The sequence below is a fragment of the Caretta caretta genome, chromosome 20 (assembly GCF_965140235.1).
Source record: "Caretta caretta isolate rCarCar2 chromosome 20, rCarCar1.hap1, whole genome shotgun sequence".
NCBI lineage: Eukaryota > Metazoa > Chordata > Testudines > Cheloniidae > Caretta > Caretta caretta.
In genome coordinates, this window is record NC_134225.1 from 1,630,446 (window position 1) to 1,657,470 (window position 27,025).

At 66.1% G+C, this 27,025-nt stretch overlaps 1 protein-coding gene across 7 annotated transcripts in view; it reads right to left on the reverse strand.

Moving 5' to 3' along the window:
• Nucleotides 1-26,568, reverse strand: part of KMT2D (lysine methyltransferase 2D) — a 49,959-nt gene extending 23,391 nt beyond the window's left edge. For 5 of the 7 annotated variants that reach the window (XM_075121684.1, XM_075121685.1, XM_075121686.1 and 2 more), the window contains exons 1-30: nt 25,746-26,219; nt 20,202-20,280; nt 19,207-19,324; nt 18,605-18,822; nt 18,056-18,165; nt 17,186-17,348; nt 16,349-16,514; nt 15,632-15,746; nt 15,024-15,178; nt 14,593-14,729; nt 13,944-14,063; nt 12,740-13,710; nt 12,138-12,251; nt 11,414-11,524; nt 11,161-11,265; nt 10,618-10,799; nt 8,410-8,574; nt 6,790-6,899; nt 6,615-6,662; nt 5,921-6,136; nt 5,091-5,234; nt 4,741-4,857; nt 4,351-4,475; nt 3,969-4,158; nt 3,639-3,719; nt 2,499-2,603; nt 1,657-1,821; nt 1,047-1,131; nt 596-840; nt 97-170 (exon numbers count right to left, since the gene is read on the reverse strand). In XM_075121684.1, the coding sequence (XP_074977785.1) occupies nt 97-170; nt 596-840; nt 1,047-1,131; nt 1,657-1,821; nt 2,499-2,603; nt 3,639-3,719; nt 3,969-4,158; nt 4,351-4,475; nt 4,741-4,857; nt 5,091-5,234; nt 5,921-6,136; nt 6,615-6,662; nt 6,790-6,899; nt 8,410-8,574; nt 10,618-10,799; nt 11,161-11,265; nt 11,414-11,524; nt 12,138-12,251; nt 12,740-13,710; nt 13,944-14,063; nt 14,593-14,729; nt 15,024-15,178; nt 15,632-15,746; nt 16,349-16,514; nt 17,186-17,348; nt 18,056-18,165; nt 18,605-18,822; nt 19,207-19,324; nt 20,202-20,250 (4,704 nt within the window). In that variant the 5' untranslated portion in view covers nt 20,251-20,280; nt 25,746-26,219. Of the gene's footprint in view, nt 1-96; nt 171-595; nt 841-1,046; nt 1,132-1,656; nt 1,822-2,498; nt 2,604-3,638; nt 3,720-3,968; nt 4,159-4,350; nt 4,476-4,740; nt 4,858-5,090; nt 5,235-5,920; nt 6,137-6,614; nt 6,663-6,789; nt 6,900-8,409; nt 8,575-10,617; nt 10,800-11,160; nt 11,266-11,413; nt 11,525-12,137; nt 12,252-12,739; nt 13,711-13,943; nt 14,064-14,592; nt 14,730-15,023; nt 15,179-15,631; nt 15,747-16,348; nt 16,515-17,185; nt 17,349-18,055; nt 18,166-18,604; nt 18,823-19,206; nt 19,325-20,201; nt 20,281-25,745 lie in introns of all 7 variants that reach the window. The other 2 variants (XM_075121682.1, XM_075121687.1) reach the window with 2 other exon arrangements.
• Between the last annotated feature and the right edge of the window lie 457 nt (nt 26,569-27,025).

Sequence of the window (27,025 nt, forward strand, 5' to 3'; positions counted from 1 at the left end):
AGCTGGGCTGTGAGACTCCCTGTCGATCCCCCGCGAGCAGGTCACGCTCCCCGGCCACAGCCCGCAGTGGGGAGCGGGCCCACGCAGGAAACTCACCAAGTAGGGGGCTTTGTCCGGGGCAGGGACCTTTCTCCAGAGCTTCATGATCTGTTTGCAGCGGCTGGACCAGTCTGGGTGGGGGACAGAGACAGAGGTTACGATCGCCCCAAATCACTAGCCATGGCAGCCTCCGGCTGGAGTCTCTGGAGCATCCGGGGTTTAAGTCCCAAGCCCCAGCCGGGTCAGGGCAGGTGTGGGGACATCCCTCCAGCCTGGGCTCCCCAAGATGCATGACCAGGGGCTTCGTGAAGCCAATGGAGGCTCACGCCAGAGAGCTCTCTGGGTAAGGAGCTTCTTAGCCAACACAGAAGTTTCATGCCAAGAGGACTATGCGCAAGGAACTCTTCCCGCAATAGGAGAAAGGGCTCAGTGCCCTCATACCAGACAGGATTATGGGTAAGAGCCTTCACTCGGCCACTGAGATCCAGAGAGGCTGGTTACTGAGCATCCCTCCTTCCCGAAGGCGGCAGCCAGAGGGGCGAGAGCAGCTGCCTACCTGGGTAATCCTGCTTGAGGCTGGGGAAGTTCATGTTGGCATAGAGTACGGGCGAGATGGTGGACAGCTCGCCCAGCTCCTCATCCTTCTCCCAGCGCTGTAGGCTCCGCTGGTTGTAGGAGAGCCCATCCCCCTCACCCTCCGTGGTGGGGGTGGTGGGTGTGGAGGGGGTGGTGGCAGCCGAGCTGCTGGCCCAGGGGCTCTCGGGCTCGCAGTGGTCTGGGCTGAAGAAGCCACTTCTCTCCCTACACCGGGGAAAAAGCACATGGCCTGAGTCACCAGGGCTGCGGGCAAAGCCCAGGGCACATGCCAGCTGGGACAGATTCCAGCCCCTGGATTGAAGCAGCCCCCAGCGCCTTAGGGACCCGCATTCACCCCATCTCCTGAAGAAACCCGTGCCCTGCCTCTCCCAAGGGCACCAGCACTGCCCGCCTGGCACGCACCAACATACCTGTTATCGAGGAATGGGGACTGGCAGACTCCTGAGTAGGACTCCATGGGGACAGTGGAGGAGAGAGAGCCCAGAGAAACACTCCCTGTGAGGGAAGGCAAACCATGTGGCAGAGAGCTGGCAATGCGAGTCAGAGCCAGCCTCCCCATCCCCAACTCCCCCTCCCACCTGCCCCAAGAGGGCTCCTAGAGCCAAGACAGGTGAATGCCTAGCTCCTAAAGAGTCCTAACACCACTCTCTCCTCCCCCAGGAATCACCCTATTTATTGCACATGGTGAAACAAAGGCACAAGAGGGGTGACCTTCCCACAGATCACACAACACATCGATGCAGGAAACAGAACCCAGGAGTCCGGTCCCGCAATGCTGTCCTCCAGCCCCTAGATGGTGCTGCCTCTGCTCAAACCAGGCTGCACAGCAAGGGGCTGGAAATGGGGCACGCCGAACACGCCCAGGTTTGCTCTCCTGTGTCCTGCCTGGCGTAACAGACAGCACCCCCGATGGCCCTCCCTCTCACAACCGGTCCCGAGAGCAGCCCTTTCACACCAGGAGTTTTTGGAAGGGGGTTGTAATTTATCAGCCACACTCGCCACACGGGACAGACAGGTCACCTTGCAGGAAGGGCCTCTGGGAGAGCTGTGCCCGGTTGGCGTCTCGCCCTCCCATGCTGGCCTCCATCCCTGCCGCCATGCAGCTCAGCTGCTGCTCCCGCTCGGCAGAGCCCAGCACGTCCTTGAAGAGCTGCTGGATGTCCTTGCTCTCCATCTTGGGCAATTCTGGGGGAAGAGGGACGATCAGAATGAGCACAGGGCTGGGGAGCTGCATGGCCTCATGCCCCGTGTGCGGATCCACCCCGTTCCAGACTCACCATCTTCCAGGGCGAAACTGAGGGACAAGACTTCCCCTCACGCAGCACGCCAGTTGCGCAGCTGGAAAAGGAACCCAGGAGTCCTGACTCTTGGGTCCCTTCTACTCTACTAGACCCCACCTCCTCTCAGAGCCTTTTTGAACCAGATAAAATGGCACCTGGTTCAGGCTGAGAAAACAGGGTCACCACCATCCTCTGCTTGATTGGCAGCTGTACTATGCAACAAGCTGCGGGAACTGGTCTCCTCGGACCACCAGGGGCTTCAGCAGAGGGGACCAAAGGGATCCCTCACAGGACTGAGCCACTAGCCTGGGAAGCTGGTCTTGGCAAGTCCCTTGCTTTGGGAATAGCCCATGTCACCCTCTGCGGGAGCTGGCACCAGGCTGTCGAGACCTGTTGTGGGCTCCAGCACATGTTTGCTATTTCCCAGCACATGTTTCCCATTTCACCCTAATGACAGGCATTTGGGAGGCCCCCTCAGCTTGGGGCCCTGGTTTAACTCTCCCGCTTCTGCCCTTCTCGCCAGCCCCGGCTGGCACCAGCACGGAACCGAGGGAGGTGTGAGGGGACGTCCGGCAGCCTGACCTTCTGTGGGGATCTTGTCAAGGTCGGAGCTGAGAGCACCCTCGCCGGGCGTCGCCGGCTTCTCGCTGTCCCCAGGATCCGGAGAACCTTTCGGCTCCTCTGCCCCTGGGAGACAAACGCACACGCCACCCACATCACCCCAGCTCAGCACCTGTGGCCAGGGGGTGTGCCGCTGCAGATATCTTCTTGCCCCACCCCACACACAATGGGGGCAGACATGCCATGGGGATGCTGGGTCGTGACCCCCACCCCCACCCCATCGGGGGCGGGCGTGCCAGGGTCGTGACCCCCACCCCCACCCCATCGGGGGCGGGCGTGCCAGGGTCGTGACCCCCACCGCCACCCCATCGGGGGCGGGCGTGCCAGGGTCGTGACCCCCACCGCCACCCCATCGGGGGCGGGCGTGCCAGGGTCGTGACCCCCACCGCCACCCCATCGGGGGCGGGCGTGCCAGGGTCGTGACCCCCACCGCCACCCCATCGGGGGCGGGCGTGCCAGGGTCGTGACCCCCACCGCCACCCCATCGGGGGCGGGCGTGCCAGGGTCGTGACCCCCACCGCCACCCCATCGGGGGTGGGCGTGCCAGGGTCGTGACCTGGGAGCTTGGGAGTCCATCCCCCCCTTTCAGCACCCTCCTTCCCTGAAAAGATTAGGAACTGAGGGTGATGTTCTAGGCTACATCTCTATGGTTCTGAAGGTGGGGGAATCACTCTAGGACTCCAAACCATAGAGACTCCGGAGTCCTCCAGGACTGACCATAGATGCACCCTGCCTAGATAATAGCCCACAGCCATAGAGCTGTAGCTAGAGTGCTTAGCCATGATGGATAGAGTGGCACAGCTCTATGGCCACGGGCCGGTTGGAGAGTACACTCTAGACAGGATCTCTATGGTCAGGGGAGTTGGTCAACAAGATGGGGAGCTCCAGGCATGGTGGAGGTTATACAAATGGAGTCCTGCATATTCAGATATTCAAATGAGAGGGTCACTCTATTTGCATAACCCCCCAGCTCTCTGTACCAGCCTGCCATAGTGCTGAGTCCCGTCCCCACAGGGAACACCCCCCAGCCACGGGCCGGACACCAGCCCCCCCCCAGCCCCCGCTCCCCACCCGCGGGCCAGCCCGGTGGGAGGTGCTCACCTGGGTCCTCGGCCTTCGCTTCCGCCCCTTTCGGGTCCTCCTCTTGGGCCACCAGGGTGCTGCTGTCCATGCTGCTGTCCCCTGGGGGGGGTGTCACAGGAGGGGGACGCTGAGCCAGCAGACGGCTCCTCCCTCCCGTGACGCCAGCCCCTTGGCAAGGGTGATCTCCGGCTCCTGGCACTACCCGCCCCCAGTCCAGGTGACCATGCCCAGCCCCTCAGATCCCTCCCCACCAAGCCAAGTCCCACCGGCCAGCCCTGCACCCTGCCAACCTCCGCCCAGAAGCCAAGGGCATCTCTGCAGCCCCGGGCATCTCTGCAGCCCCCTTACCTTTCAGATGGGCAGGGGTCTCCTTCCCATCTCCGGGCGCCTTTTGGAGTGTGCCGGGCACCCCAGGGTCCACCCTTGGTCTGGGAGCACCCTGGCCAAAGGGGGGGCAGGCAGCTCCATCCCCTACACCCCCCGCAGCCAGCAGGGCCTTCCGGCTCAGGTCCATGAGCGCCTTCCCGAAGAACGCTTCCTGCCGAAGGAGTGGGGAAGGGGACGGGAGGGGGCGGGAGGGAGCCAGGGGACACGTACCAGAGTTAACAGAGGAGCCAGACCCCATCCCCAGCTCTCTGCCCAATGAAGCTCCCCCACCCTCCCCTCCCCCTCCCCTCTGCCCACAGCAGCAGGGGCTGACATGGCCCTGTCCCGCCACAGCCTGGCTTACCTGGAGGTAGGCAGGGAACATATCCTCCAACTTGCTCTTCTTCCTGCCTCTGCGTTTCTTCTTCTCGTCCACCTCCGTGGCACCCTGCTCCGCAGCGCCCTCCGCTGGGATCTCCGCCGGCGCCACTGTGGACAGCAGCTTCTGTTACTTCCGCCCTCCCCAGGAGGGAGTAAAGGACCCCGGAGACCTGGGGCCCTCCTGGAAGGAGCCCTGCCTTGGGCAGGGATTTCCCCATCGCCTCCCCGCACAAGCTGTGGTGCAGCCCCACCTCCCTCCATGAGATCCCAGAACTCAGGGTTGGGGCGGGGGCTGTTCTGTCCCAGCTACACCCCACGACACAGAGGTTAATGCCAGAGGGCCAGGCACTGCCTGGGCGCACGCGGCTCCTACCGTCCTCCGGGTGCCCCTCGGCGCTCAGCACCTCGCGACATGCCTCCACCAGTGCCGCCGAGCCCTTCTTCAGCCGGGTGTGCGACTTCCGCTGCCGCACCATGAACCCGCCGATCCCTGTGGGGGAAGATGAGCATTGGGGGGTTACAGAGGGAGGCCTCAGCCCTGCTTAGCCGGTGGGTTTCACTGCACAGAGCCCAGGGCACAAGATGCTGGAACCGACACCCTCCAGCCCCAGCTCTGATGGGCTGGATTTGGCGGGACACCTCCGTCAGCCACCATGGACAAGGCCCGGAAGAGCCCAGCTGATTAGCCGTCCCCCTGTCACCGATTGGTGCAGGAGTACTCACCAGGGCGGTACGGCTTCCGCTTCCTCTTCTTGCACTCCTCCGAATCCTCCAGCCCCTTCCCCGAGTCCACGTCGGCGCCCCCGTCCCGGTCGGGGCTGGCAGCAGCTTCCAGCTTGATCTCACACTCCATGTGCTCCACACCCCCTGCGCGCGGGAGGGGGAGAGACGTTAGAGCGGGACTCCCTCATGCCCCCCAGTCCCACTATGGCAGAGGGAAAGTCAACTGACAATCCAGACCCCCTGAATCCCCCACTCCCACACCCAGCCCCACACATTGCTCGCCAAGCTGCGCCCCTTCTCCCCACGACACTGACCCTGGAGGAGCCAGTTCAGCCCATCAGCGACAGAGGGGTACCCCTCTCTCTGGTGCATCCTGCCCCACCAGCCATGGGCCCCTGAAAGCCAACAGCCACCCAGCTGGGCCCAGCAACATTCTCCCCACCCCACCCCACGCAGTTCTGCCAACGTGCCAACCCCTCCCTGAGCGCGTCCCTCTCTCTCACCTGCACCCCCCCCGCGCACACGCCCCTCCCTACACATGTATACGTCCCCCTTGCGCCCCAGTGCGGAGGATCCCAGCTGCAGCCACCTCCCACCCACCCACCACAGCGCCAATGCCCTCAGGCACTGAGCCGAGACCTGCCCTCCCGGGCACGGCAAGAGCCCTCGGTTCGGTGGGCTTGAGGGGTTGACCAGGCCTGGCAACGAACCCTGGCATCTTGGCTCCTCTCCAGGCACAGTAAGGTGGCAGCCCAAGCAGCAGGCACCAGCATGCATGCGTCCCGCGCCAGCCGGCAGTGGGGAGCAGGGGCCACACGAGGGGAGCGCACCTTCACCCTTCAGCAGGTCGTCCGCGTCCAGATCCCCGTCCTTCTTCTCGTCCGCACCCAGGGGGTCGCCGCCCTCCAGGCCCCCCTCCCCATTCAGGGGGCCCAGCCGGGTCTTGCGTTGCCTGCGTTTGTGCAGAGGGGACATGGACAGGTTCCGCAGCACGGCCATGCCCGTCTCCGTCAGCCAGACGCCCTCGAAGCGGAAATACTGGGGCTCTGTGGGGGGAAGAAGGCAGGGCCAGACAACAGAGTTACGGATCACACGCTCTCCACTTGCAGGCTGGCCCAGAAGTCAGGATGCCTGGGTTCTATTCCGGGCTCTGCACTGACCCACTAGGAGACCTTGGGCCAGTCCCTGAGCCTCTCTGTGCCCTTCGTCTAGCCCGTTCAGACTGTGAGCTCTTCAAGGCAAGAGAGACTCCTTGACCCCCTGCTCCAACTACTGGATTCCACAACCCTCCCCACCCCCACGAGCCAGGAACAGAACCCAGGAGTCCGGGCTCCCAGCCCTAACCGCGAGACCCCACTCTTCTCCCTGAGCCGGGAATGAACCCGGGAGCCTGGGCCTCTGCAGCACACCCCTCCCTGGGAAAAAGGTGATACAACCCTAGCGAGACCGACTCGTCCCAAGTGGGCGGCGAGTGCAGCTCGGTCACACGGAGTGGAGAGCGTGTCCCCTTCCCCACATACTTACCCGGCTCCTTGATCTTCACCGGGATGATCTCTGGGGGAGCGACGGGAACTGGGGAGGGAAACAGACAGCGGTGAGTCCACCTGAGTCCCCGGCCCACTCCCCCCCGCCCAGTCCCTCGGCCCCTCCCTGCTGCCCCAAGCACCTGCCTCCCGGCGCAGGGGAGGCATGGACGCACCGACTGGCTTGACCACGTAGGGCTGGCAGGAGCTGCAGTCGAAGCCCTCGTCTGCTGCCTGTTCCACCTCCTCCTCCGTGAAGAGATTGCTGCACACTGCGTGGATCCACCTGGGGGACAGGGACGGGTAAGGGACGGGGCGCAGCATGGGGCCCGGGGCCTCCACAGGGGAAAGGCGCTTGGCTCAGGAACTCCCTTTGATTCTGCTCCCGGAGGCAGCCCCCGAGCGCTCCAGGGAACCCTCCCAAGCTGCCTGTCCTGGGGACGCCAAGGAACAAGCTGATCTCCACCGGGGGAACCCAGCCCCCAACAGGGAGCTGTGCAGGGACCCGTTCAATAAAATCAAGTCTGGTCTCTCGCTTAGACCCTCTTGCGGCAGGGGCAGGGCCCCGAGCACAGCCCCGTGTGCGTCCCCCGAGGCAGAACCCTGCTCCAGATCGGTTACATCTTTCTGGCCCTTATATTTTCAGAAACCTTTCAAAAAAATTAAAAAAAAATATGAGCCATCCAACAGCCTGCAGAGAGCCTGAAACAGTAACTCTTGGAGGCATGAACTGACCTGACTCCTCACCAAGGCTGTTGACTCTGAACCCTAATGGTGCCATATCGAGCTGAGAAGATGTGTGCCAGTGTGGATAAGATCCTGTCTCTAACCCAATAGCCCAAGGAGCAAGGATTAGGAGGGCTGTGTTGGCCATTTGCATGTTTCACTGGAAGCTGTCCCAGAATTCCCAGAGGCTGTTCCCAGGTCCAGGGACCAGCCGCAGATTGCATGAAGCAAGGGCTCCAGGGGGCAAACACCAGCTGGGGTGTCGGACCCCCTAGGACAGAGGTGGGCAAACTACAGCCCGCGGGACTGTCCTGTGCTCCCGGCCGGGGAGGCCGGCCCCCAGCCCCTCCCGCGCAGTGACACCGCTGCGCTCTGGCTCCAGCCGGGCAGCAAGCTCCTGCTGCTCTGACCAGCATGGTAAGGGGGCGGGGGGTCCCGCAGGGCAGTCAGGGAGCAGAGGGAGGTTGGATGGAGCGGAGGATCTGTGGGGGCAGTCAGGGGACGGGGAACAGGGAGGAGTGGGAGTCCCGGGGGGCCTGTCAGGAGGCGGGGGTGTGGATAGGGGTTGGGGGGGCAGTCAAGGGACAGGGATGGTTGGATGATGGGATCCCAAGGGGCAGTCAGGGGTGGGGGGTCCCGGGAGAGGGCAGTCAGGGGATGAGGAGCAGAGGGTGGTTGGATAGGGGGTGCGAGTCCCGGGGGGTCTGTCAGGGGGCAGGTGTGTGGATAGGGGTTGGGGCAATCTGGGGACAGGGAGCGGAGCCCCAGGGGGCAGTTAGGGGCCGGGGTCTCGGGGGGGGGGCAGTCAGGGGACAGGGAGCGGAGTCCCAGGGGGCAGTCAGGGGCAGGGGACAAGGAATGGGGGGGTTGGATGGGTTGGAGGTTCTGAGGGGGGCAGTCAGGGGGCGGGGTCCAGGCTGTTTGGGGAGGCCTTCCCTACCCGACCCTCCGTACAGTTTTGCAACCCCGATGTGGGCCGCGGGCCAAAACGTTTGCCCCCCGTTTGTGTGCAGCCCCGTGGCTAGCCCCCCCCCCGACCTCCGCCAGGCAGAAAGGGGGCTGGGCCTCACCGGTCGCAGTCCCTGCACTGGATGAGCAGGTCGTCTTCCACGTACTTCGCCCGGCAGAGGGGGCAGGTCACGAGGCTGGCGCAGGGGGCGCAGTGCGTGGAGTTGTTCTGCCACTCACAGTGAAATCCGGGGGAGCCCGCCCCACACTGCACGCAGCACACGCACCTACCGGAGAGAGGGGTCAGCACCAGCCCCCGCTGCACCCCCCGGCGCCCCGAGAGCCCCCACGCACTGCCCGTCTCACGCCGCACTGCACCCCTACCCGCCTCTCCCGCCCCACCGAGAGCCCCCACGCACTGCCCGTCTCAGGCCGCACTGCACCCCTACCGGCCTCTCCCGCCCCACCGAGAGCCCCCCACGCACTGCCCGTCTCAGGCCGCACTGCACCCCTACCGGCCTCTCCCGCCCCACTGAGAGCCCCCCACGCACTGCCCGTCTCAGGCCGCACTGCACCCCTACCCGCCTCTCCCGCCCCACCGAGAGCCCCCACGCACTGCCCGTCTCAGGCCGCACTGCACCCCTACCGGCCTGCTCCACCCCACCGAGAGCCCCCCACGCACTGCCCGTCTCACGCCGCACTGCACCCCTACCCGCCTCTCCCGCCCCACCGAGAGCCCCCCACGCACTGCCCGTCTCACGCCGCACTGCACCCCTACCCGCCTCTCCCGCCCCACCGAGAGCCCCCCACGCACTGCCCGTCTCAGGCCGCACTGCACCCCTACCGGCCTCTCCCGCCCCACCGAGAGCCCCCCACGCACTGCCCGTCTCACGCCGCGCTGCACCCCTACCCGCCTGTCCCGCCCCACCGAGAGCCCCCACGCACTGCCCGTCTCACGCCGCACTGCACCCCTACCGGCCTCTCCCGCCCCACCGAGAGCCCCCACGCACTGCCCGTCTCAGGCCGCACTGCGCCCCTACCCGCCTCTCCCGCCCCACCGAGAGCCCCCACGCACTGCCCGTCTCACGCCGCACTGCACCCCTACCCGCCTGTCCCGCCCCACCGAGAGCCCCCCACGCACTGCCCGTCTCAGGCCGCACTGCACCCCTACCCGCCTCTCCCGCCCCACCGAGAGCCCCCACGCACTGCCCGTCTCACGCCGCACTGCACCCCTACCCGCCTCTCCCGCCCCACCGAGAGCCCCCACGCACTGCCCGTCTCACGCCGCACTGCACCCCTACCCGCCTCTCCCGCCCCACCGAGAGCCCCCCACGCACTGCCCGTCTCACGCCGCACTGCACCCCTACCCGCCTCTCCCGCCCCACCGAGAGCCCCCCACGCACTGCCCGTCTCACGCCGCACTGCACCCCTACCGGCCTCTCCCGTCCCCCCAATACCCCCCCACGCACTGCCCGTCTCACGCCGCACTGCACCCCTACCGGCCTGTCCCGCCCCACCGAGAGCCCCCCACGCACTGCCCGTCTCACGCCGCACTGCACCCCTACCCGCCTGTCCCGCCCCACCGAGAGCCCCCACGCACTGCCCGTCTCACGCCGCACTGCGCCCCTACCCGCCTCTCCCGCCCCACCGAGAGCCCCCACGCACTGCCCGTCTCACGCCGCACTGCACCCCTACCCGCCTCTCCCGCCCCACCGAGAGCCCCCCACGCACTGCCCGTCTCACGCCGCACTGCACCCCTACCCGCCTCTCCCGTCCCCCCAATAGCCCCCCACGCACTGCCCGTCTCAGGCCGCACTGCACCCCTACCGGCCTGTCCCGCCCCACCGAGAGCCCCCCACGCACTGCCCGTCTCACGCCGCACTGCACCCCTACCGGCCTGTCCCGTCCCCTCAATAGCCCCCCACACACTGCCCGTCTCACGCCGCACTGCACCCCTACTGGCCTGCCCCACCCCACCGAGAGCCCCCCATGCACTGCCCGTCTCATGCCGCACTGCACCCCTACCCGCCTGCCCCACCCCACCGAGAGCCCCCCACGCACTGCCTGTCTCACGCCGCACTGCACCCCTACCCGCCTCTCTCGTCCCCCCAATAGCCCCCCACGCACTGCCCGTCTCATGCCGCACTGCACCCCACCCCAGGCCCAGGCCCCATTGCACACAGAGAGAGATGGATCAAGTCGGGGGTCAGAACAGGCTCCCCCCGCCCTCGGCAAGCCCCACGGCTGCCCTGGCTCCAGCCCAGCATCGCTGCTGCCCAGCAGGCTCCCCCGTGGCGCAGCTGGGTCGGGGCCCCGGCTCTGGCGCTCACCACTTGCACTTCCAGCCGCCCTTGGGCACGGTGTGCAGCGGTGGGTCCAGGCAGTAGGTGTGGTAGCTGATGTCGCAGTCGTCGCAAAGCAGCAGGCGCGAGGGGTCCGAGGCCTTGCCACACACCTCGCAGACGATGCACTCCACGCAGCGCCAGCCCTTCAGCAGCATCACCTTGGTGATCTGGGGAGCAGAGCGGGGCTGCACTGTGAAGGGGCAGGGAGGGGAGCCCCGCCCCCCGCAGGGCTGGCGCAGGGACGGGGAGGATCAATAGGCACAGAGGTCACACCCTTGCCCGTGGCACCGGACCCAGGTCAGAGCACTTCTGCTGGGGCAGAGAGGAAAGTGTCCAAGGGCCAGGCACGCAGCCTGTGGGACCAGCCGTAGGGACCCAGCCCCATGCTGGAAGGGGCCCAGTGGCACTGGGGCCCATGTGCAATGGCAGCTGACGGGAGAACCCGGGTGCAGGAGGAGAGCTGCTCCCAAAGGTGCACCAGGGCCATACTAGGGCTTGGGGGATCCAGCGCCTCCCACTCCACCTTACCTTGCTGTTGACGCAGTAGGGATGGTAGCACTGGGAGCACTGGGAGCAGGCCAGGAGGTGCCCCTCCGCCCCGCGCCCGAAGCTGCCGCACACCACGCACATGTCCTGCCGGGGAGAGACAGACGTTGGGGGGCTGGGCAGAGACACACAGAGCCCCCCAGCCGAGCCCGGAACCCGGCTCCTCCCCCCGGAACCTGGCTCCTCCCCTCCCCAGAACCCCCTCCTTCCCCGGGCGGCCCATCTGCTCCCCCACCTGCATGAGAACGAACTTGTCCGTGTTGGAGAAAAGCACCACAGTGTTCTGCATGGTGTCGTCCTCCTCCTCGTCATCCTCCTTGCTGGGGGAGCTGTCGATATCCGCCAGCTGGGGGAGCAGGCGAGACAGGGTGAGAACACGTCACCGATGGAGCAGGCACGGACCCACCCCCGGACCGAGCCAGGCACCCCAAGGGCGCCGGTCAGTGCCAATCCGGCCAGCTGAGCCGGAGACGGAAGCACCAGGTTCCCCCTGCAAGGCTGGAGTGGGGCCTGGCTTAGACACTGGGGGAGAATGAGCAGAACAGCACAGTGTGCCGAAACCTGCGCTGCAGCCCCCCACAGCCCACGAGGGGAAAGGCCCTGTCCCCACTCCTACCCTGGAGCTCATCAGACCCAGAGCCCCCTAGAGGCATGTCCCCCCCAGCCAGCCAGTCTTCCCGGCCTGGGATCTGAGCCAGCCCCCACATACCCAACCAATCCCACCGACTGCCCGATGGAGAGGCTACCAGCTCTGGTTTAAGCCACGGGGAGGGGGAATCAGAGCCCACCAGCACAACGCTCCTAGGGGTCACTCGCCAAGCACAATGCTCCAGACATCGGGAGTGGCCTGGGCCCCCCACAGATCCCACCCTGGGGAGCAAGGGGCTCCACAGCAGCCACTTCCGAGGGCCGGGGGGGCAACGCAGGGATGCAGAACCACCCCCCCAGCCCAGCCTTACCGCGAGGGTCTCAATGGACGAGGTGGTCGACTTCAGCCGAGCTCGGCCCCGGCCCCGGCCCCCCTGGGTCCCGCCTCGGGGCCGCCTCCTCCCTGGGAAGCTGCTGCTGCGACCCTAGGGCCAAGGGGAGGGGGGGTTACAGCAACACCCAGGCTTCCCAGAGCCAGGGGACCTGCTCCAGCTGGCATGGCCCCCCGCCCGCTCCAGGGGGCACCAGGAGATGGCACAGCCCCGGGACTCACGTGGGGGGGGGGCACACGGGACCCATGGGGGCTGCCCCATTCCCACTTGTCCCCCACCCTGCACCCCAGCAAAACGGCCAGCGGGGGATGGCGCTGACAGCAGAGAGGTGGGGTGCAGGGGCCAGCCTGACTCAGGATGGAGACAGTGCTCCCCTCCCTGCCCCACAGCTTGGCAGCGGGGTGTCAGACCAGGGTGGGGTGGCGCACAACGGGGGGCTGGAGGGAGCATGTGGTGAAGGGGTGCCCAGAGCCAGGCCCGATCCCAGCAGGGACAGTGAGAGAGCCCCCCATCCTGGTGCCCCTGCCACACCCTGTGCCCACGTCCCCCCTTACCTGCCCGTGCCCCGGTCCCCCCGTTACCTGCTTGACGCGGGAGCGCCCCGGGGAGCTGCGCCGACGCCCCTTCTCCCCCTCGCCCTTGGCCCCAGTGCCGGGCTCAAAGAGCAGCGAGTCGTCCGTCTCAGCCAGCGAGTCAGTGCAGTGGGGCAGGGAGCCGGCGTCGTCCTTCTGCAGGCTGATGTCGGTGGAGGTCATGCCCAGCTCCATGGAGAGAGAGCCCCCGCCCTCAGGGTCTGGAGAGCCCAGCAGGGGCTCCGAGCCAGGAAAGCTGCTTCTGGTGTCGCCCTGGCTCAGGTTGGAGATCTCGTTGACGATGTCCGACTTGATGAGGGTGGGACGGGGCCGCAGGACGGGGGGCTCGGGGCCCCCCTCTTCCCCACGCTCCAGCAGCTTCCCGCCCGTCCCATACACCTCCATCGGGGTGGCTGGGCCCAGCTCCTCGGGCTCCAGCAGCATGGGGGACCCCTTAGGCTCGCTGGTGAAGCTGACCGGGGTCTGGCTGGACTCAGGGTCCCCCACACCCCGGCTCTCCTCTAGCCCGTCCTCACTCAGTGGGGGAGAGCACCTCCCCCCGGCCCCCGCCTGCTCTGGCCCAGCGGCTCCCTCCTCCTCTTCCTGCTGTGCCAAGCCTGGGAACGGCCCCAGGGCCACAGCTGGGGTGGACTGGGCACCATCCCCAGCGGGGCTGGCCAGGGACCCCGCCTCGCCCCCTGCTGTGTCCATCCTCTCCTCCTCCCCACACTCCATCGTTTCCCTGGGCTGTGGGGGGCCCAGCTGGGGAGCAGGGGAGCCTGGCAGAGGGACTGTGGGGGGTGTCTCTGTCCGGGGTGGGGAGGCAGGCTCCTTGTCCATGGGGGGCTGGGAGCTGCCTGCAGGCTCCAGCGGGGCCGCGGTGATGGCAGGGGGTCCCGCTGGCTGCTTGGGGGCCGGTTCCTCTTTGGCATCCGGTGGCGGCTCCTCGGAGCGGGCGGGCGATGCGGCAACAGCGGGGTCTGGGGAGAGAATCAAGGGGGACAGTCACTCTCACGGGGGCGCAGAACACTCCGCCCCCAGCACCCGGAGGGTTAAAGGCGCCTCACTTCATTGGGCAGTTCGGAGCCTTCCAAGCAAAGGGCCCGACTCCCAGAATGCTCTGGGGCGGCCTCGGCCCGCATGCCCCCTCCCCACAGACGACGGCAGAGCTGGCAGACCCGCCCCCAGGGGTGTTCGTGGGGCACCCCCTCACCTGGAGGGGCCGGGGGCAGGGCTGGCGGTTCAGGGGCCATCTCGGGGGGTGTCGGCTCCGTCGCCTCGTCCTTAGCAAGTGCTGCCGGGCCTGGCGCCTCCTCCGGCTCCGGAGCGGGACCTGGGGGACAGGATGGCTGGTTGGGGGGGTAGGAGGGGGAGCCCCCAATCCCCTGCCTCACCCACCTCCCTGGGTCAGCAGCAGCGCCCAGCAACCAGAGGCCAAGCAGCGCCACCTAGCAGGCAGCACAGGGCCACTGGGCTCTGCCTGGGCTCGCCCCGGGGATGGGGGCCCAGCCTGGGGACACTCAACACAACACGCCACCTGTCCACGTTCCCTGGGCTCTCCCAAGCTCCAGCCTCTCGGCAGGGCCACCCAGACAGAGGCAAATACGACCGCTGGCTTAAAGAGGGGGAGAAACTGAGGCACGGGGTGGAGGGACTGGCTCAAAGTCACGCAGCAGGTCAGCGTTGGACCTGGGAATAGACGTCAGGACTGTTGGCTCTCACCAGAGGGATCCTTCCTCCCAGCTGGTGGTGAGGAGGCAGGTGGAAACTCCTGGCACCAAGGGGTAATTCTCACAGGCCCACGCTTGGGCCAGGGCATCCCCAATGCTGTGGGGCCGGCGTGGGGCAGGGCATGCGCTCACCTAGTGGTTTGGCTTCACACCCCGAGGGCATCTCTTCCTGGGGCACGGCCCCATCCAGCTGCGGGTGTTTCTGCTGCCCTTGACACGCCGGGCAGGCGGAACCCCCTGCCGCATCACTGCTATCCGGGGGCAAGGGCCTGGGGGGGGGGGATGAGCCACGTGAGGAGCGTCTGAGAGCCCCTGACCCATCCGGCCGGCCAGAGGTGCTGGAGGAGGAGGGATCCTGCCCTCTCCCCTAGCCCCAACACACCCTGGACCCCTGAACACCCACCCGGTGGTGCCCACGGCCCCTCCCCCGGTACCCGCAGCACTGGGCTCAGCAGCTTATAACGGGAGGGAGAGCGCTATCTGGCACGGCCAGGCCCAGACCCTCCTGCCCCCCCGGCAGGGACCCCCATGCAGGTGCCAGGGGGGACCCCTTTGCGACTCACTTCTGGCAGCTCTGGCAGCACCGGGCGGCATCGGTGCCTCCTGCCGCGCTCCGGTGCCGCTGGCATCCTTCGCACACCGAGTAGCTCTCATACCAGTGGCACCCGGGGTCGAGCGCTGCCGGCCGCGACCCACAGTCGGAGCACACCCGGCAGTTCTGCAGGGAGACAGACAGTCAGCGGGGCTGGCTGGCACAGGGGCCAGAGAATGGGGCATGGGGCCTTCCCCCTCTAGGAACGCTGGCTCTGATCTGGCCCCAGGAGAGAGGACTGGCTGGCTCAGTGGAGGGGGGAATGGGGCATTTCCCCTCTGGGTGGCCCCAGCTCTGACCTGGCCCCAGGGCTGGAGGTGGGGACTGGCTGGCTCAGGGTTGGTGCTGTGCAGAGATCTCTTCCCCTTGGGTTATGGGGGCTGTGGGCCTGGGAAAGCCTGGGGTCCCTGTCCTTCCCGCTGGGGACTCCGGCTGGGGGTGCTGGCATCAGGTGAAGCAAAGCAGGGCTTGCTCCGTGGGACGAGCTGCCAGGGCCCCAGAGCAGATGCCGCCCTGGCAGTCGGCCGGGCCCGGCCTCCCCGGGGCGCTCCCTGCAGGCGATGTAGGTGTGGAGCCCACCTTGCACTTCCAGGAGTCCGTGGGAAGGCTCTCAATGGCTGGCTTCAGGCAGAACGTGTGGTAGCCCTTATCACAGGCCTCGCACACCAGCATCATGGAGTCCGCGCCGGGCTGTCTGCAGGGAAGACGCTGCCCTCAGACAAGCCCCAGGCCCCTCATGGACCAAGCGCCGCCGCCCCGGCCTCCCCACAGAGAGGAGCGCCGCTCAGGATAGAACCCAGGAGTCCGGACTCCCAGCCCCCCTGCTCTAACCCACTAGACTCCCCTCCCAGAGCTGGGGATAGAACCCAGGAGTCCTGGCTCCCAGCCCCCCCGCCACTCTAACCCACTCCCCTCCCAGAGCTGGGGATAGAACCCAGGAGTCCTGGCTCCCAGCTCCCCCGCCACTCTAACCCACTCCCCTCCCAGAGCTGGGGATAGAACCCAGGAGTCCTGGCTCCCAGCTCCCCCACCACTCTAACCCACTCCCCTCCCAGAGCTGGGGATAGAACCCAGGAGTCCTGGCTCCCAGCCCCCCCGCCACTCTAACCCACTCCCCTCCCAGAGCTGGGGATAGAACCCAGGAGTCCTGGCTCCCAGCCCCCCCACCACTCTAACCCACTCCCCTCCCAGAGCTGGGGATAGAACCCAGGAGTCCTGGCTCCCAGCCCCCACTCCTCAGACCAGGAAGGCTGGTGCGGTTCACACAGTGCCCATGCCCAGGGTTTTGCCACCTACCTGCACGTTTGGCAGACTTTGCACTCGGGGCACTGCCAGCCAGAGCGTTTGTGTGGCGTGACGGGGATGTCCAGGCAGGTGCCATGGTAGTGCAGGCCGCAGCTGGTGCAGAAGAGCAGGTCGCGCAGGTCCCCTGGCCCGTCGCACACCATGCATCGCGAGTCCTCTGGGCGTGGGGAGCAGGGAGTCAGGGAAACGAGCCCTCCTGCACCCACACTGCCCGATGCCCAGCCTCTTCCCCCCACCTCAAAGCCCTGTCCCACAGCCTCTGCCCCCAACCCCTGCACGTGCTCTGCCCACCCCCTAGGGCACCCCCGGCCAGCAGCATCCTCTGCCACCGCCCCAAGGATCTCACAGCACCTCACCAACATCCACTTGGACCCCCCAGCTCCACCATCACAGAAGTGACAGGTCCAGGAAGAGAACCCAGGAGTCCTGGCTCCCAGCCCCTTCCCACGCACTCTAACCAGTAGACCCCATTCCCCTACCTGAGTAGTGGCCCCCAGCCCCTGCTCTAACCACTAGACCCCATTCCCCTACCTGAGTCCTGGCCCCCAGCCCCTGCTCTTACCACTAGACCCCATTCCCCTACCTGAGTCCTGGCCCCCAGCCCCTGCTCTTACCACTAGACCCCATTCCCCTACCTGAGTCCTGGCCCCCAACCCCTGCTCTTACCACTAGACCCCGCTCCCCCTAGCCCCTTAAGGTTCCCAGGAGTCCCTAGCCCCTCCAAAAACTCCACCAACCAAGCGGCAGAGGTGTGCCCAAGCAGCCCCTGTCCCTGCCCTTCTTCACGTCCCGCAGCACCCGCTGCCCAGGGGCCCTGGCGGCACCTACCCATCTGCACCGCCTCGGCCACGTGCTCCGGGCACAGGAGCTGGAGGGTTTTCATGGACTGGAAGGCGCCGCTGGCCGCCGCGCACGGGAAGTGGTACTGCCGCGGACACCCCTCCGAGTGGCACTGAATGGTAGCACCCATCCTCCGACAGTGTTCACATTTCTGAAAGCAGCAGGGACCCCAGCGCGGGTTAGAGATGCGGCTGGACGGACGCTGTCGCGGCTCGGCTCCTCCGGGGCGATCCCCGAGAGCCCCCAGCCCCCATACGCAGCCCCGGGGTGGGGTGCAGCACCTGCTTAACAGCTACGAAGCAACATGAGGCAAGGATCCCTCAGCTGGGGCTGGGATGCAGCCACCCCGGGGTGGGGCACGGCAGCTGCTCGCACAGGGACCTCTCACTCAGCACAGATACGCAGACACCCCCCCAAGGGGAGCAGGGCAGCTGATTCACAGCCTGGCAGTTTAGGACAGGAAGTGAAGGAGAAGCCCGTAGCCAGGCGCAGCCTGTGAGTGGGAAATCAGGGAGGTGAATGCAAACACCCCTTGGGTGTTTGTCCAGGAGGCCAGGGTTTGTGCCAAGAGCCCCAGGGGCAGAGCCTCGCTTGAACACCTCTTCTGGAGGGCGGTGCCCGTGGCAGCACCGGGACCCCAGGGCTGGCAGGGGGGAATGTCCCCCACCCCCTGCTTCGAGCCCCAGACCTTCCTCAGAGGTCTCCCCTCCCAGGGGAGGCACTGGGTCGAGTTGGCTTAGGCAGACATCCCACAGCAGCACAGCCCAAGGGGTTGCCTACCCAACCACAGCCGCCCCAATGCCAGGGGGCCTGCAGGCCCTCCCTCTCCCTCCCATTTGCTCACCCCCTTCCCCTCACCTGCGAGATCCCTGAGAAAACAGCTTTGCCCACGTCGCTCAGCCCAGCTCCGGCCTGCAGCTGCACCCCCACCGACCAGGCCGCACACCAGTGGTGGGCCCAGCAGTGCCCTGCGAGGGGAGGCAAGGGGTTAATGGGAGGAGGGGGTCAGGGTAGGAGCCCCCCCCCCCCCCCCGCTCTCCTTCTCCAGAACTCTGCCCAGCGGGTAGGGAGCCCTCCCCCGAGCCATCTCGGGGGCCCCACAGGGCAGACAAAGCACCTGAAAAGGAAGGAGATGCCCGAGGTCCACAGCAGCCTTTGCACTTGTGTCCCTGGGCCGGGGGAGCATGGGCAGAAGGAGGGGGTGAGAGAGCCTAGGGCTGGGGGCGGGCAGCCCAGTGCTGGGGGCACCGGCGGAGCTGGGGACGGGCAGCCTAGGGCTGGGGGGGGGGGGGGCAGGGGTAGCAGCAGAGCTGGGGGGGCAGGAGGCAGCCTAGGGCTGGGGGGGCAGGGGTAGCAGGGCCACCCTTCTGCGAGGCCTGCTGAAGATGCTCGCCCCGCACTGCTCACCCGTTGGCTCGAAGAGCTCCCCTGGTGACACCCCCTCCGCGAAGCCGATCAGGGACAGGTCGTCCCCAGGGCCCCGAGTCTCGCCAGGGCCCCTGCCGTCCGGCAGCTCGGAGAGACGCTTGTTCCAGTCGGGCGCCGGCTCGAAGCGCTGGAGCTCCCGCTGCCCATGCAAGCTCCACCCGCCGCAGTTGCAGAGGGCACAACGCCTGGGCAGGGCACTGGGGGCAGAGACGAGAGCAGAGTCAGTGGGGGCAGGGCGGGGGGCTCCCAGAAACACGTTCCCCTCCCCCCTCCACGAAACTACCCTCTCCGCCACCCCAGTCACCTCCCCTCCCAACCCCTCCAATGTCCCCCTGCACCCTCCTTCCCGTGCCTGGGGGGCAGAGAGCATCCCCTGGGCTTTTGGGTCCCAGCACCAATCAGGCAGCTCCATTTGGCTTCCCTACAAGACAGGGGATCGGGGGCCTGAGCTCCAGGCTGGGCCCCTCGGGGGCATCACTTGAGTGGGGCGGACCCACTCCCCTCGTCTGTTCCCTGCCCTATATCACAGCACCCAACTCCTGGCTCTCAGCGTTGCAGGTGTCCCACCCCACAGCACTCACCCACAGGCCTGGGGAGGCTCCTTGGCTTCCGGTTCCGGGGCAGCGGGGGCCCCTTCCGGCGGCTTCAGGGGGTCTCCTTCCACGCCACCCCGCTCTTCTGAAGACGCGCCCCCGTCGGCTGCAACAGGGGAGCTGCCCCATCAGGATCCCAGCAGCGGAGGTGCCCAACCCCCAGGACACAGATTCCCCACCCCCACCGGCACAACTCCTGCCACAAACTGGGCCATGGCTCAGCGTGGCCCTTCTGTTTTCAGGGCACCGAGTGCATCCCCCTCACCCAGCAGAGGCCATTCCACTGGGGGATCCCTGTAACCGCACCCCATAGGACTCTGCACCAGGCGGCTGCCTGTCGTCCCCCCTTCAGCCACGGCAGCTGCCCAGGATGCACCACGGGGCCCCTAACAGGACTGTATAATGCCTAGTGAGACACCTGCTTCACCAGCCACATCCCCTACACGTCGTGGATCATTCATCCATCGGCCCCCTCCAGGCCCTTCACCCACGGCTCACCGCTGCCCCCTGGTTACTGCACTGGGCCAGTTTCAGACCCATTGCTCTGATGGGGAAACTGAGGCACTGGCCCAAGATCAAACAAGACAGCTGGGGATAGAACCCAGAAGTCCTGGCTCCCAGCCCCCCCAGATCTAACCTTTCGACCCCACTCTTTAGGGGAAGGAGTTTCAGGTAAGCCGGAGCCACATCGGAGCTGGCAATTCCCATGTAACAATGCCCCAAAACTCCAGGTAAAATGCAGCCAATTTGGCTGTTTCTGTGGGATGGAGGGGGGGACGTGTGGCCCCGAAACTCAACACCCCAGAGGGGTGTGACTCCATCTGGCCAGGCATGGGCCATACTCCTGTGCCATGCCACACTGCAGCCCTTGGCAATGGCTCGAGGCAGCCAACAGCCTCCAGGCCAGGCGGCTCCTGCAGGGAGCTGCAATGGGTGCTCCCAGCAAGGCCCCATCTGGCTCCACCCCCATGCCCCGGACTCACCTGGCACCTCACAGTCTTTGGCCTGGCTGGGCGGTTTCCGATCATCCATCCCGTCTCCTGCCGTCCCTCCCTGAGAGACCTGCAGCCGGGGAGGAGGGGACATGTCAGCTCATTAACACCGGCCGGGGCCTCACCCACCGTGCCCTTCGTTTGCCCCCAGCTCTGACCTAACCCCAGCCCCCCTTCCATTGGCACGCCAGACCCTCGGCTGCTGGCACAGACCCTGCGCCGTGAGATAGAGCCACTTGCCCCAGCCCTGAAGAGCAGCCGCAGGCGTCGCTCCCACCGGACAGCCGCTCAAGTGGGGTAGGTCTCAGCCCAGCTCCCTGCAGGAAAGGGCCCACGTCACAGAAACCAGCCCCACAGCCTCCAGCAGGCCAGGAACCTCTAGCCAAGCCCCCTCCCTGCTCCCACCCCACAGGGGTCAGCTCACAACCACCTGCAAACCCCAAGGCCTGCCTGGGGCAGTGCCACCCCACAAGCCTGGAGTCTGCAGTTCTCTGCTTAGCTAGAGGGAGTACAGCCAGGGCAGAGACATGACAGGCTTCCCAGCCACAAACATGGCCCCAACCCCTTCACTCGCCTGCCAAGAGCCAGCGGGGCTGTCCCCCACCCCCGCTGGGGCATTGTCAGCGCCAGACAAGGCCCAGAGAGACGCCCGTATGTGTACTGAGCCCTGGCAAACTCATGGTGCCCACTGGGCTCATCACATAACACCCACCCCCCATCAGAACCGACCCCGCGCATCAGCAGTCGGGCCATGGAGAGCAAGCTCCTCTCCCACCCCAGTGGGGGCTCTGCAGGGCCAGGCTGGCGGGGCAACTGGAGGCAGGACTCCGTCACCAGGGCGGTCAGACAGGCCCCCTGCCAGCATCACAAGAACGACCAGCATGCGCCCTACGGAGGGTCTGTTCTGGGGAGGTCTGGCTTGTGCTAAAGTAAGCAGGACTAGACAAACTGGGGGGCGGGGGGGATCCCAGCATGCTTTGCTCCAAGCACACATTTCACAGGAACCTCGTTCCAACCGGACAGGCCTCCCACACTCCGAACCCCCTGCCTGCTCCCACAACCCCAGCTGCCCGCTTCTCCTACAATGCTACCCAAGGACAAACTGAACCGGGCCAGCTGCGGCCTGCACCCAGGTGCATGGTGGGAGATGTAGTTCTGCCAGTTTGCCACGGACGTGGGCCCAGGAACAGGAAGGGGTCGGCGCAGATTATCTGGGGCAGGGTGTTTGCAGGTGAGGCCGGTGGCATCTGTATGGACAGACCTCAATTAGAGCCACCGCAGGTGGTAGCAGCCAGCTTCCTTCCCAGCACAGCCTGCAAGAGTGGGCACCCCCAGCCGCCAGCTGGCTCATGGGTTCAGGGGGCCAGGCATTGCTGAGAAGCAGCTGGGGGCACCAGGCGATGCCACCTTACCCAGCACGCAACCGCTGGGTGAAGCCCAAAGCCCAGGGTGTGGGGACATGCTCAGGGTTCCTGGGCTCCACCCCTTGCCACTGTGGGATCTTGGACAAGCTTCCGCCACTCCGTGCCTCAGTTTCCCCATCAGTGTCGCAGGCTGATGCTGCTCTCCCCGGCACAGTCACTAATGAGCTCGTCAGATCAGAGGGCAGCATTTGTTTGACCTTGCTCCGGGCGCACAGACTCTTGTAAAATTGAAAGGGGATTGTTCCCTGCGAGCAGCCAGGGTTGAAGTGTTGGCCTGAAGACAGAGCTTCCTGGGGCAAGGTCCCCCAGGCACAATGGCAGAAGGGGAAGAGCACGCCCCCAAAAACATGTCAAGCTGCTCTGCACTGGTCTCCCGTCTGGGCAGTGATCAGCCCTGACCAGGCTTAGCTTCTGAGATCCACTGAGCCCTCAGCTGGTGCTGGCTGCATGGACAGATCACCTGGGAGCTCCAGGGGATGGGGGGAGACATCACCTCCCCCATGGCCCAGACAGGTCTTCTTGTCCCTGGCCCTGGAGCAGCTGGCCCAGGCACAGTCAGAGATGGGGCACTGGGCTAGACGGCTCCAATCTGCTGGAGCCGCCCCTCTCACGACCCTGAGGGATGCTCTGTGAAACCTCCCCAGCCCAGCGCTCTTGGGAGGGGCACCTGCAGGTGGAGTGGGCCACGAGCCCTCTGACCCCCACATGGCCTTTGCCCCCGGACTCCTGGCAAGCCAAGCGCAGCTTTACCCAACCCACGCTGGGCATCGCCAGCCATGATGGTGGAAGAGGATGAGAACTAGGTCAAAGTATGGGGCTGGAGGGCTCCCCCCACCCACCCAGAGACAGCAGCTCCCACGTTAGCACGCTCCAGCTGCCACGTCTGTGTCTTGTGGGAAGCAGTATAGCCTAGTGTTCAGAGTAGGAGATTTGTCTGGGGTCTCTCCCTGGTTCTGGGAGGGGAACGGGGTCTGGTGGGTTAGAGACGGGTGGGCTGGGAGCCAGGACTCCTGGGTTCTCTCCCCGGCTCTGGGAGGGGTCTTGTGGCTGGATCAGGGGGGCTGGGAGCTGGAACACCTGGATTCTGTTTTGACTCCCTTTGTGACCTTGGACCAGTCACTTCTCAGCACCTCAGTCTCCTCCTCACTGCAGAAAGTGGGTAGATAGGGCATGACCCGGCAATCTGCCAAGCCACCTCCGCTCCCCACTGACCCCAGCAGGACCCAAGGAGCACTCAGCCCCCCAGGGCCAAGCCAGGCATTCACCAGTTGCTTTGAGGTCCCCTAAAAGAGAGTCACTGGAGAAAACGCCAGGTGGGACGGAACTGATGGCACCAGAGGTGGGACAAGGACGAGGGAGCCGTACTCCAGACTGGCAGGGCCCGGGTACACCCCTGCCAGCATCACCAACCTCTCGCTGGTGCCACCGTGGTCAGCAACGGACCTTCCGGAAAACCGGGGCTGAGAACGAGACCTCTCGTCGCCATGGGGGGAGGGGAGAAAACGGACCGAACCATCACTGGCCGTTTCTCTGTCAGATGCAAAAGACCTCGAGGTCTCAGCGAGCAAAATCAGTGCAGACAAACACCTTGGGCCCCGATCCCACAGGCAGATCCCTGTGGGCAGATCCCAGCATCCACAGCGGCTCGGCAGGGGGGCAAGGGCTCAGCCCGCATGGAGCCAATTGCGGAAGGAGGGCCATATAGACAACCCCCCACCGAACCCTACACTGAAGGGCCTACTAGCCAAAAACCCAAACCCTCAAGATTCCCAGAGACAGGTTTCATTCCCGAGCAGCAGGACTTGCCACAACAACAAAGTTCTAGATTAAGAGGCAATTTGGGCAGCTCCGAGCTGGCACCAAAACTGAAATGTTTTCAAGGGATTGTGTCAGGGGCGGATTTCCTGTGACCCCCTCAGAGCATCACCCGCCCCCCCGGTCCTTCTCCCATAGGGGTAGCATTCTAGTGCACGCGCCATAGGCCAGGGCCGGGGGGCTGTAATTTCATTGCATCACTGGGCCTCACCCCAAGGGGTTAGGCCCTGCAACACCTCACCCTAAAAAGACCATATCAGAGAAGGGGCCCCAGACCCCCTCGCAACACAGCAAAGTGGCTCCTGGGAGATGCATAGCCACACAGCCACACAGGGTGAAGGCCCTGGATGGAGCCAGGACTCCTGTGTTCTAGCAGCAGCTGCGGGGGAGTGCTGTCAAGTGGTTGGAGCAAGGGCCTGGGCATCTGGTCAGCAAAACAGAGACATGAGGAGCCTGCCCACAAGAAGAGGGTTTTGGTAAAGACGGACCCAGTAACAGGCTGTAGGTGGATTGTGACAGCAGGGACACAAAACGCTGCAGCCTGACCAGACCCGACACACGATCCCTTCCCTCCGACCCCTGCTCTGCCGGCGTAAACGCGGAGTAACAATGCCAGCAGAGCTGCTCCCGCTTTCCACGAGCGGGATGCAGATCAGAACCTGGTCTGCTGCAGTTTTAACCTGGTATTAATTTAAGCCACACATGGTGTCTTTTTATATTGATTGATTGATTGGGCAGGTCCGGGGGATTGCCCGGCCCCGGCCTCTGGAGGTGAAATGTGCAGTGAATTCATCCCATTAAATCTGAGCAAGCCTGGCCTTATTAAGCAGAACGCACGGCCCAGCTCCAGCCCTGACACCGCAGCCCTTGGGACTCCTGGCTGTTGTGTCTGTTTATAGGGGGGCAGATCCAGCATTACTCCCGCTGCGTGCCCTGCCCGCCCAACCCCCACCCCGCTATCCTCTCTTCCCCATGTGACAGGCGAGGCCGCAGGAGGTGGCACCCAGGGGGAACAGCTAGACCGCCAGCACAGACAGGGAGCGCAACAGGTGCAGCCCAGCCTGTCCTGAGAGCAGAGACAGAGAAAGTGTTTGTGGATTTGCTGGGGTCCCCCCCCCCCCCGTCTCCCCACTCACACACACTCTCATTCACGATTCCACCACACCAGGGAAGCTCAGACAGGAGCCGGATTTAACTGGGGGGAGAGGCGCAGAATCTGGGCCCCACGGTCTTCGGGGTTTGATGCCGGTGATGGGGGAGGGGTGGGAACTGCCTACCCAGGGCTGCTGGTTCTGTTCCCCTGAAGCTCAGGGATCAGAGACGCTGCTGGGGAACAAAAGCCTGGAAAGCCACATTTCTGCCTGGGAAAGGGGGAAAAAATAAGCAAGAGCTCTCCCCCGCCCCCCCCCCAAATCCCACCACTTTCTGTTTGAGTAAATCTCCTAGGGCTCCCTGCTAATCCGCTGGAGATTACACTCAGCCCAGGATAGCTGAAGGCCGCTAGGCCGCACTGAGGGTCGCTCTGTTTCTGGGGGGAACCACCCCCCAGCGTACACTTCCTAGTAAAGGGGCAGTGTGAGGAATTTAGGGGGGAGCAGCTGGAGGGGGGGAGCCCCATTCCCTCACCCCCAGTACGTTTACAGGAAGCAGTAGGGAAAACACAGCCAACAGCCTCGGAAAGGCAGGAGGGAAGGGGAAGGGAGTGAGCAGAGTTAGCCCCCCCCACACCAAATACCCCCCTGCACCCCCCTTCAGGCCAGGGGTCAGCCCCTCTTCACAGGCTCCAAATGCAGCAGAATTTGGGGGTGACACAGACAGGCCCTGCCCTATGGAGAGAAATCTCAAGCTAGGCCTACGATCAGGAATTGTACATAACAAAAAGCTCCCCCCAGGCCCCCCTGCAAAAAACAAACTCACCCCCCCATGCCCCCTCACCCCCCTCCTACCCTCACCACACCCCAATCTCCCCCCCTTTCCCCCCCCCAGGCTCCTCCGCCAAGATCCACCGCTGTGCAAAGGGATCCCCAACTTAATCAGGGCCCTGGCTGGGGGGTGAGCCACGGAACCCCACACCGCCCCCCCGCCTGCCCCCCAACTCCTCCGGAAGCCGCAGGGGGGGCTGCGCCCCGCGGGGGGGCGGCGCTCGAACCGCTCCCGGCGCGGCGCAGAGGCCTAGGAGCAGAAGCTATTTCCAGTTTACTCCGCTCGCTTCCTCTCCGCCCCCCCCCCGCCCCCGCCCCGGCCCCCCCCCGCGCCCCGGGGAGAGGGGGCGCCAGGCCAAGGGGGTCCCACTTACCGCGTTACAAGGCCGTCCAGAAACCCGCACCCAGCGCCAGCCGCCGGCGGGCGGCCGCGGAGAACATTGTCCACGAAATAATTAAAACACCCCCCCAAAAAAGGGGGGGGTCTGATTTTCCTTCCCCCCCCCAAAAAAAAAAACAAAGCGTCACCCGCAGCGGAATTCGGCGGTGTGGAAACGCGGCTAGCTCCAAATCCGGGGTCACACCGCGGGGAGTGGGGGGGGCAAGGGCCCAGCCCTCCTCGGCCCTGGCTGGGGGGGGGGGGCTGCACGGCCGCGGCCCCCTCGGGCGCCCCCCAGCCCGCGCGAGCGGGGCGCCGGATCCCGGGGCAGACACAAAGGGAGCTGCTCCGGCGTCGCCTTTGATCCGCATCCGACGGAGCCGGGCCTGGCCGCTCCCTCCGGGGGGGAAGGGTGTCGGGGGGGGGCGGACCGAGCCCGGCCCGGGGGGGGGAGGCGGCGGCGGCGGCGGCGCGGGGGGGGGCCGGGAAGTTTCTCGCCCCGGGGGAAGCGAGCGCCCGCCGCGGGCCTGGCTACATTGTAACCGCCCCGGAAGCGGACACGCAGCAGCCGCCGACCCCCCGCGCCGGCCCGGGGCGGCAGCAGGGGGGCAGGACGGGGGGGGGGGGGGGAGTGTGGGGGGGGTGTGGAGTGCCCTCCCCCCCTCTCGTGGCCGGCCCCCCCCCGGCTCCTGCAGAGAGAGGGGGGGTTCAAAGGGGGCAAGGCGGGCGGCCCCCCCCCGCTGACGCCGCCGCCGCCCGGGCTTCAGGGAGCGGAGCGGAAAGTGCCCGCCGAGGCCGCCATTTTCGGAGAGGAAAGTAGTCCTGCTGGGGCCCCCCCCCGGCCAGGGGAGGGGGGATCCCGCGTGGGGCCCGGCCCCTGCCGCTGCCCCGGGGGCGACCCCACGCGGGCGGGGGGGCGGGCTCGGGGCTGGGGGGGGCGCTCCACACCGGCCCCCTTCGCGGGGGGTGAGGGGGGGGCGAGGCTCTATTTTTTGTGTTGGGCCCGGGCGGAGGGACACGCTCACGCAGCCCTCGGCAGCGAGGAAGTGGGCCTGTGACGGCACGGAACCGCAGCGCACGCTCGCCGGGATCCCTCCGCGCGGGTTAACCCTGCCCTGCCCGGGCCGGCTGGTGGCGAGCACGTGGGCCGAGCTCTGAGCGCTGCTCCCCCCCCACACCTTGGAGCTGGGGGGGGGCGCTTTGGGGCTGCGCCCCCGCCCTACGCGGAGCACGGGGGCCAGGAGCGCCTCGCCCCCCGAGGCCCCGCAGCGTGCA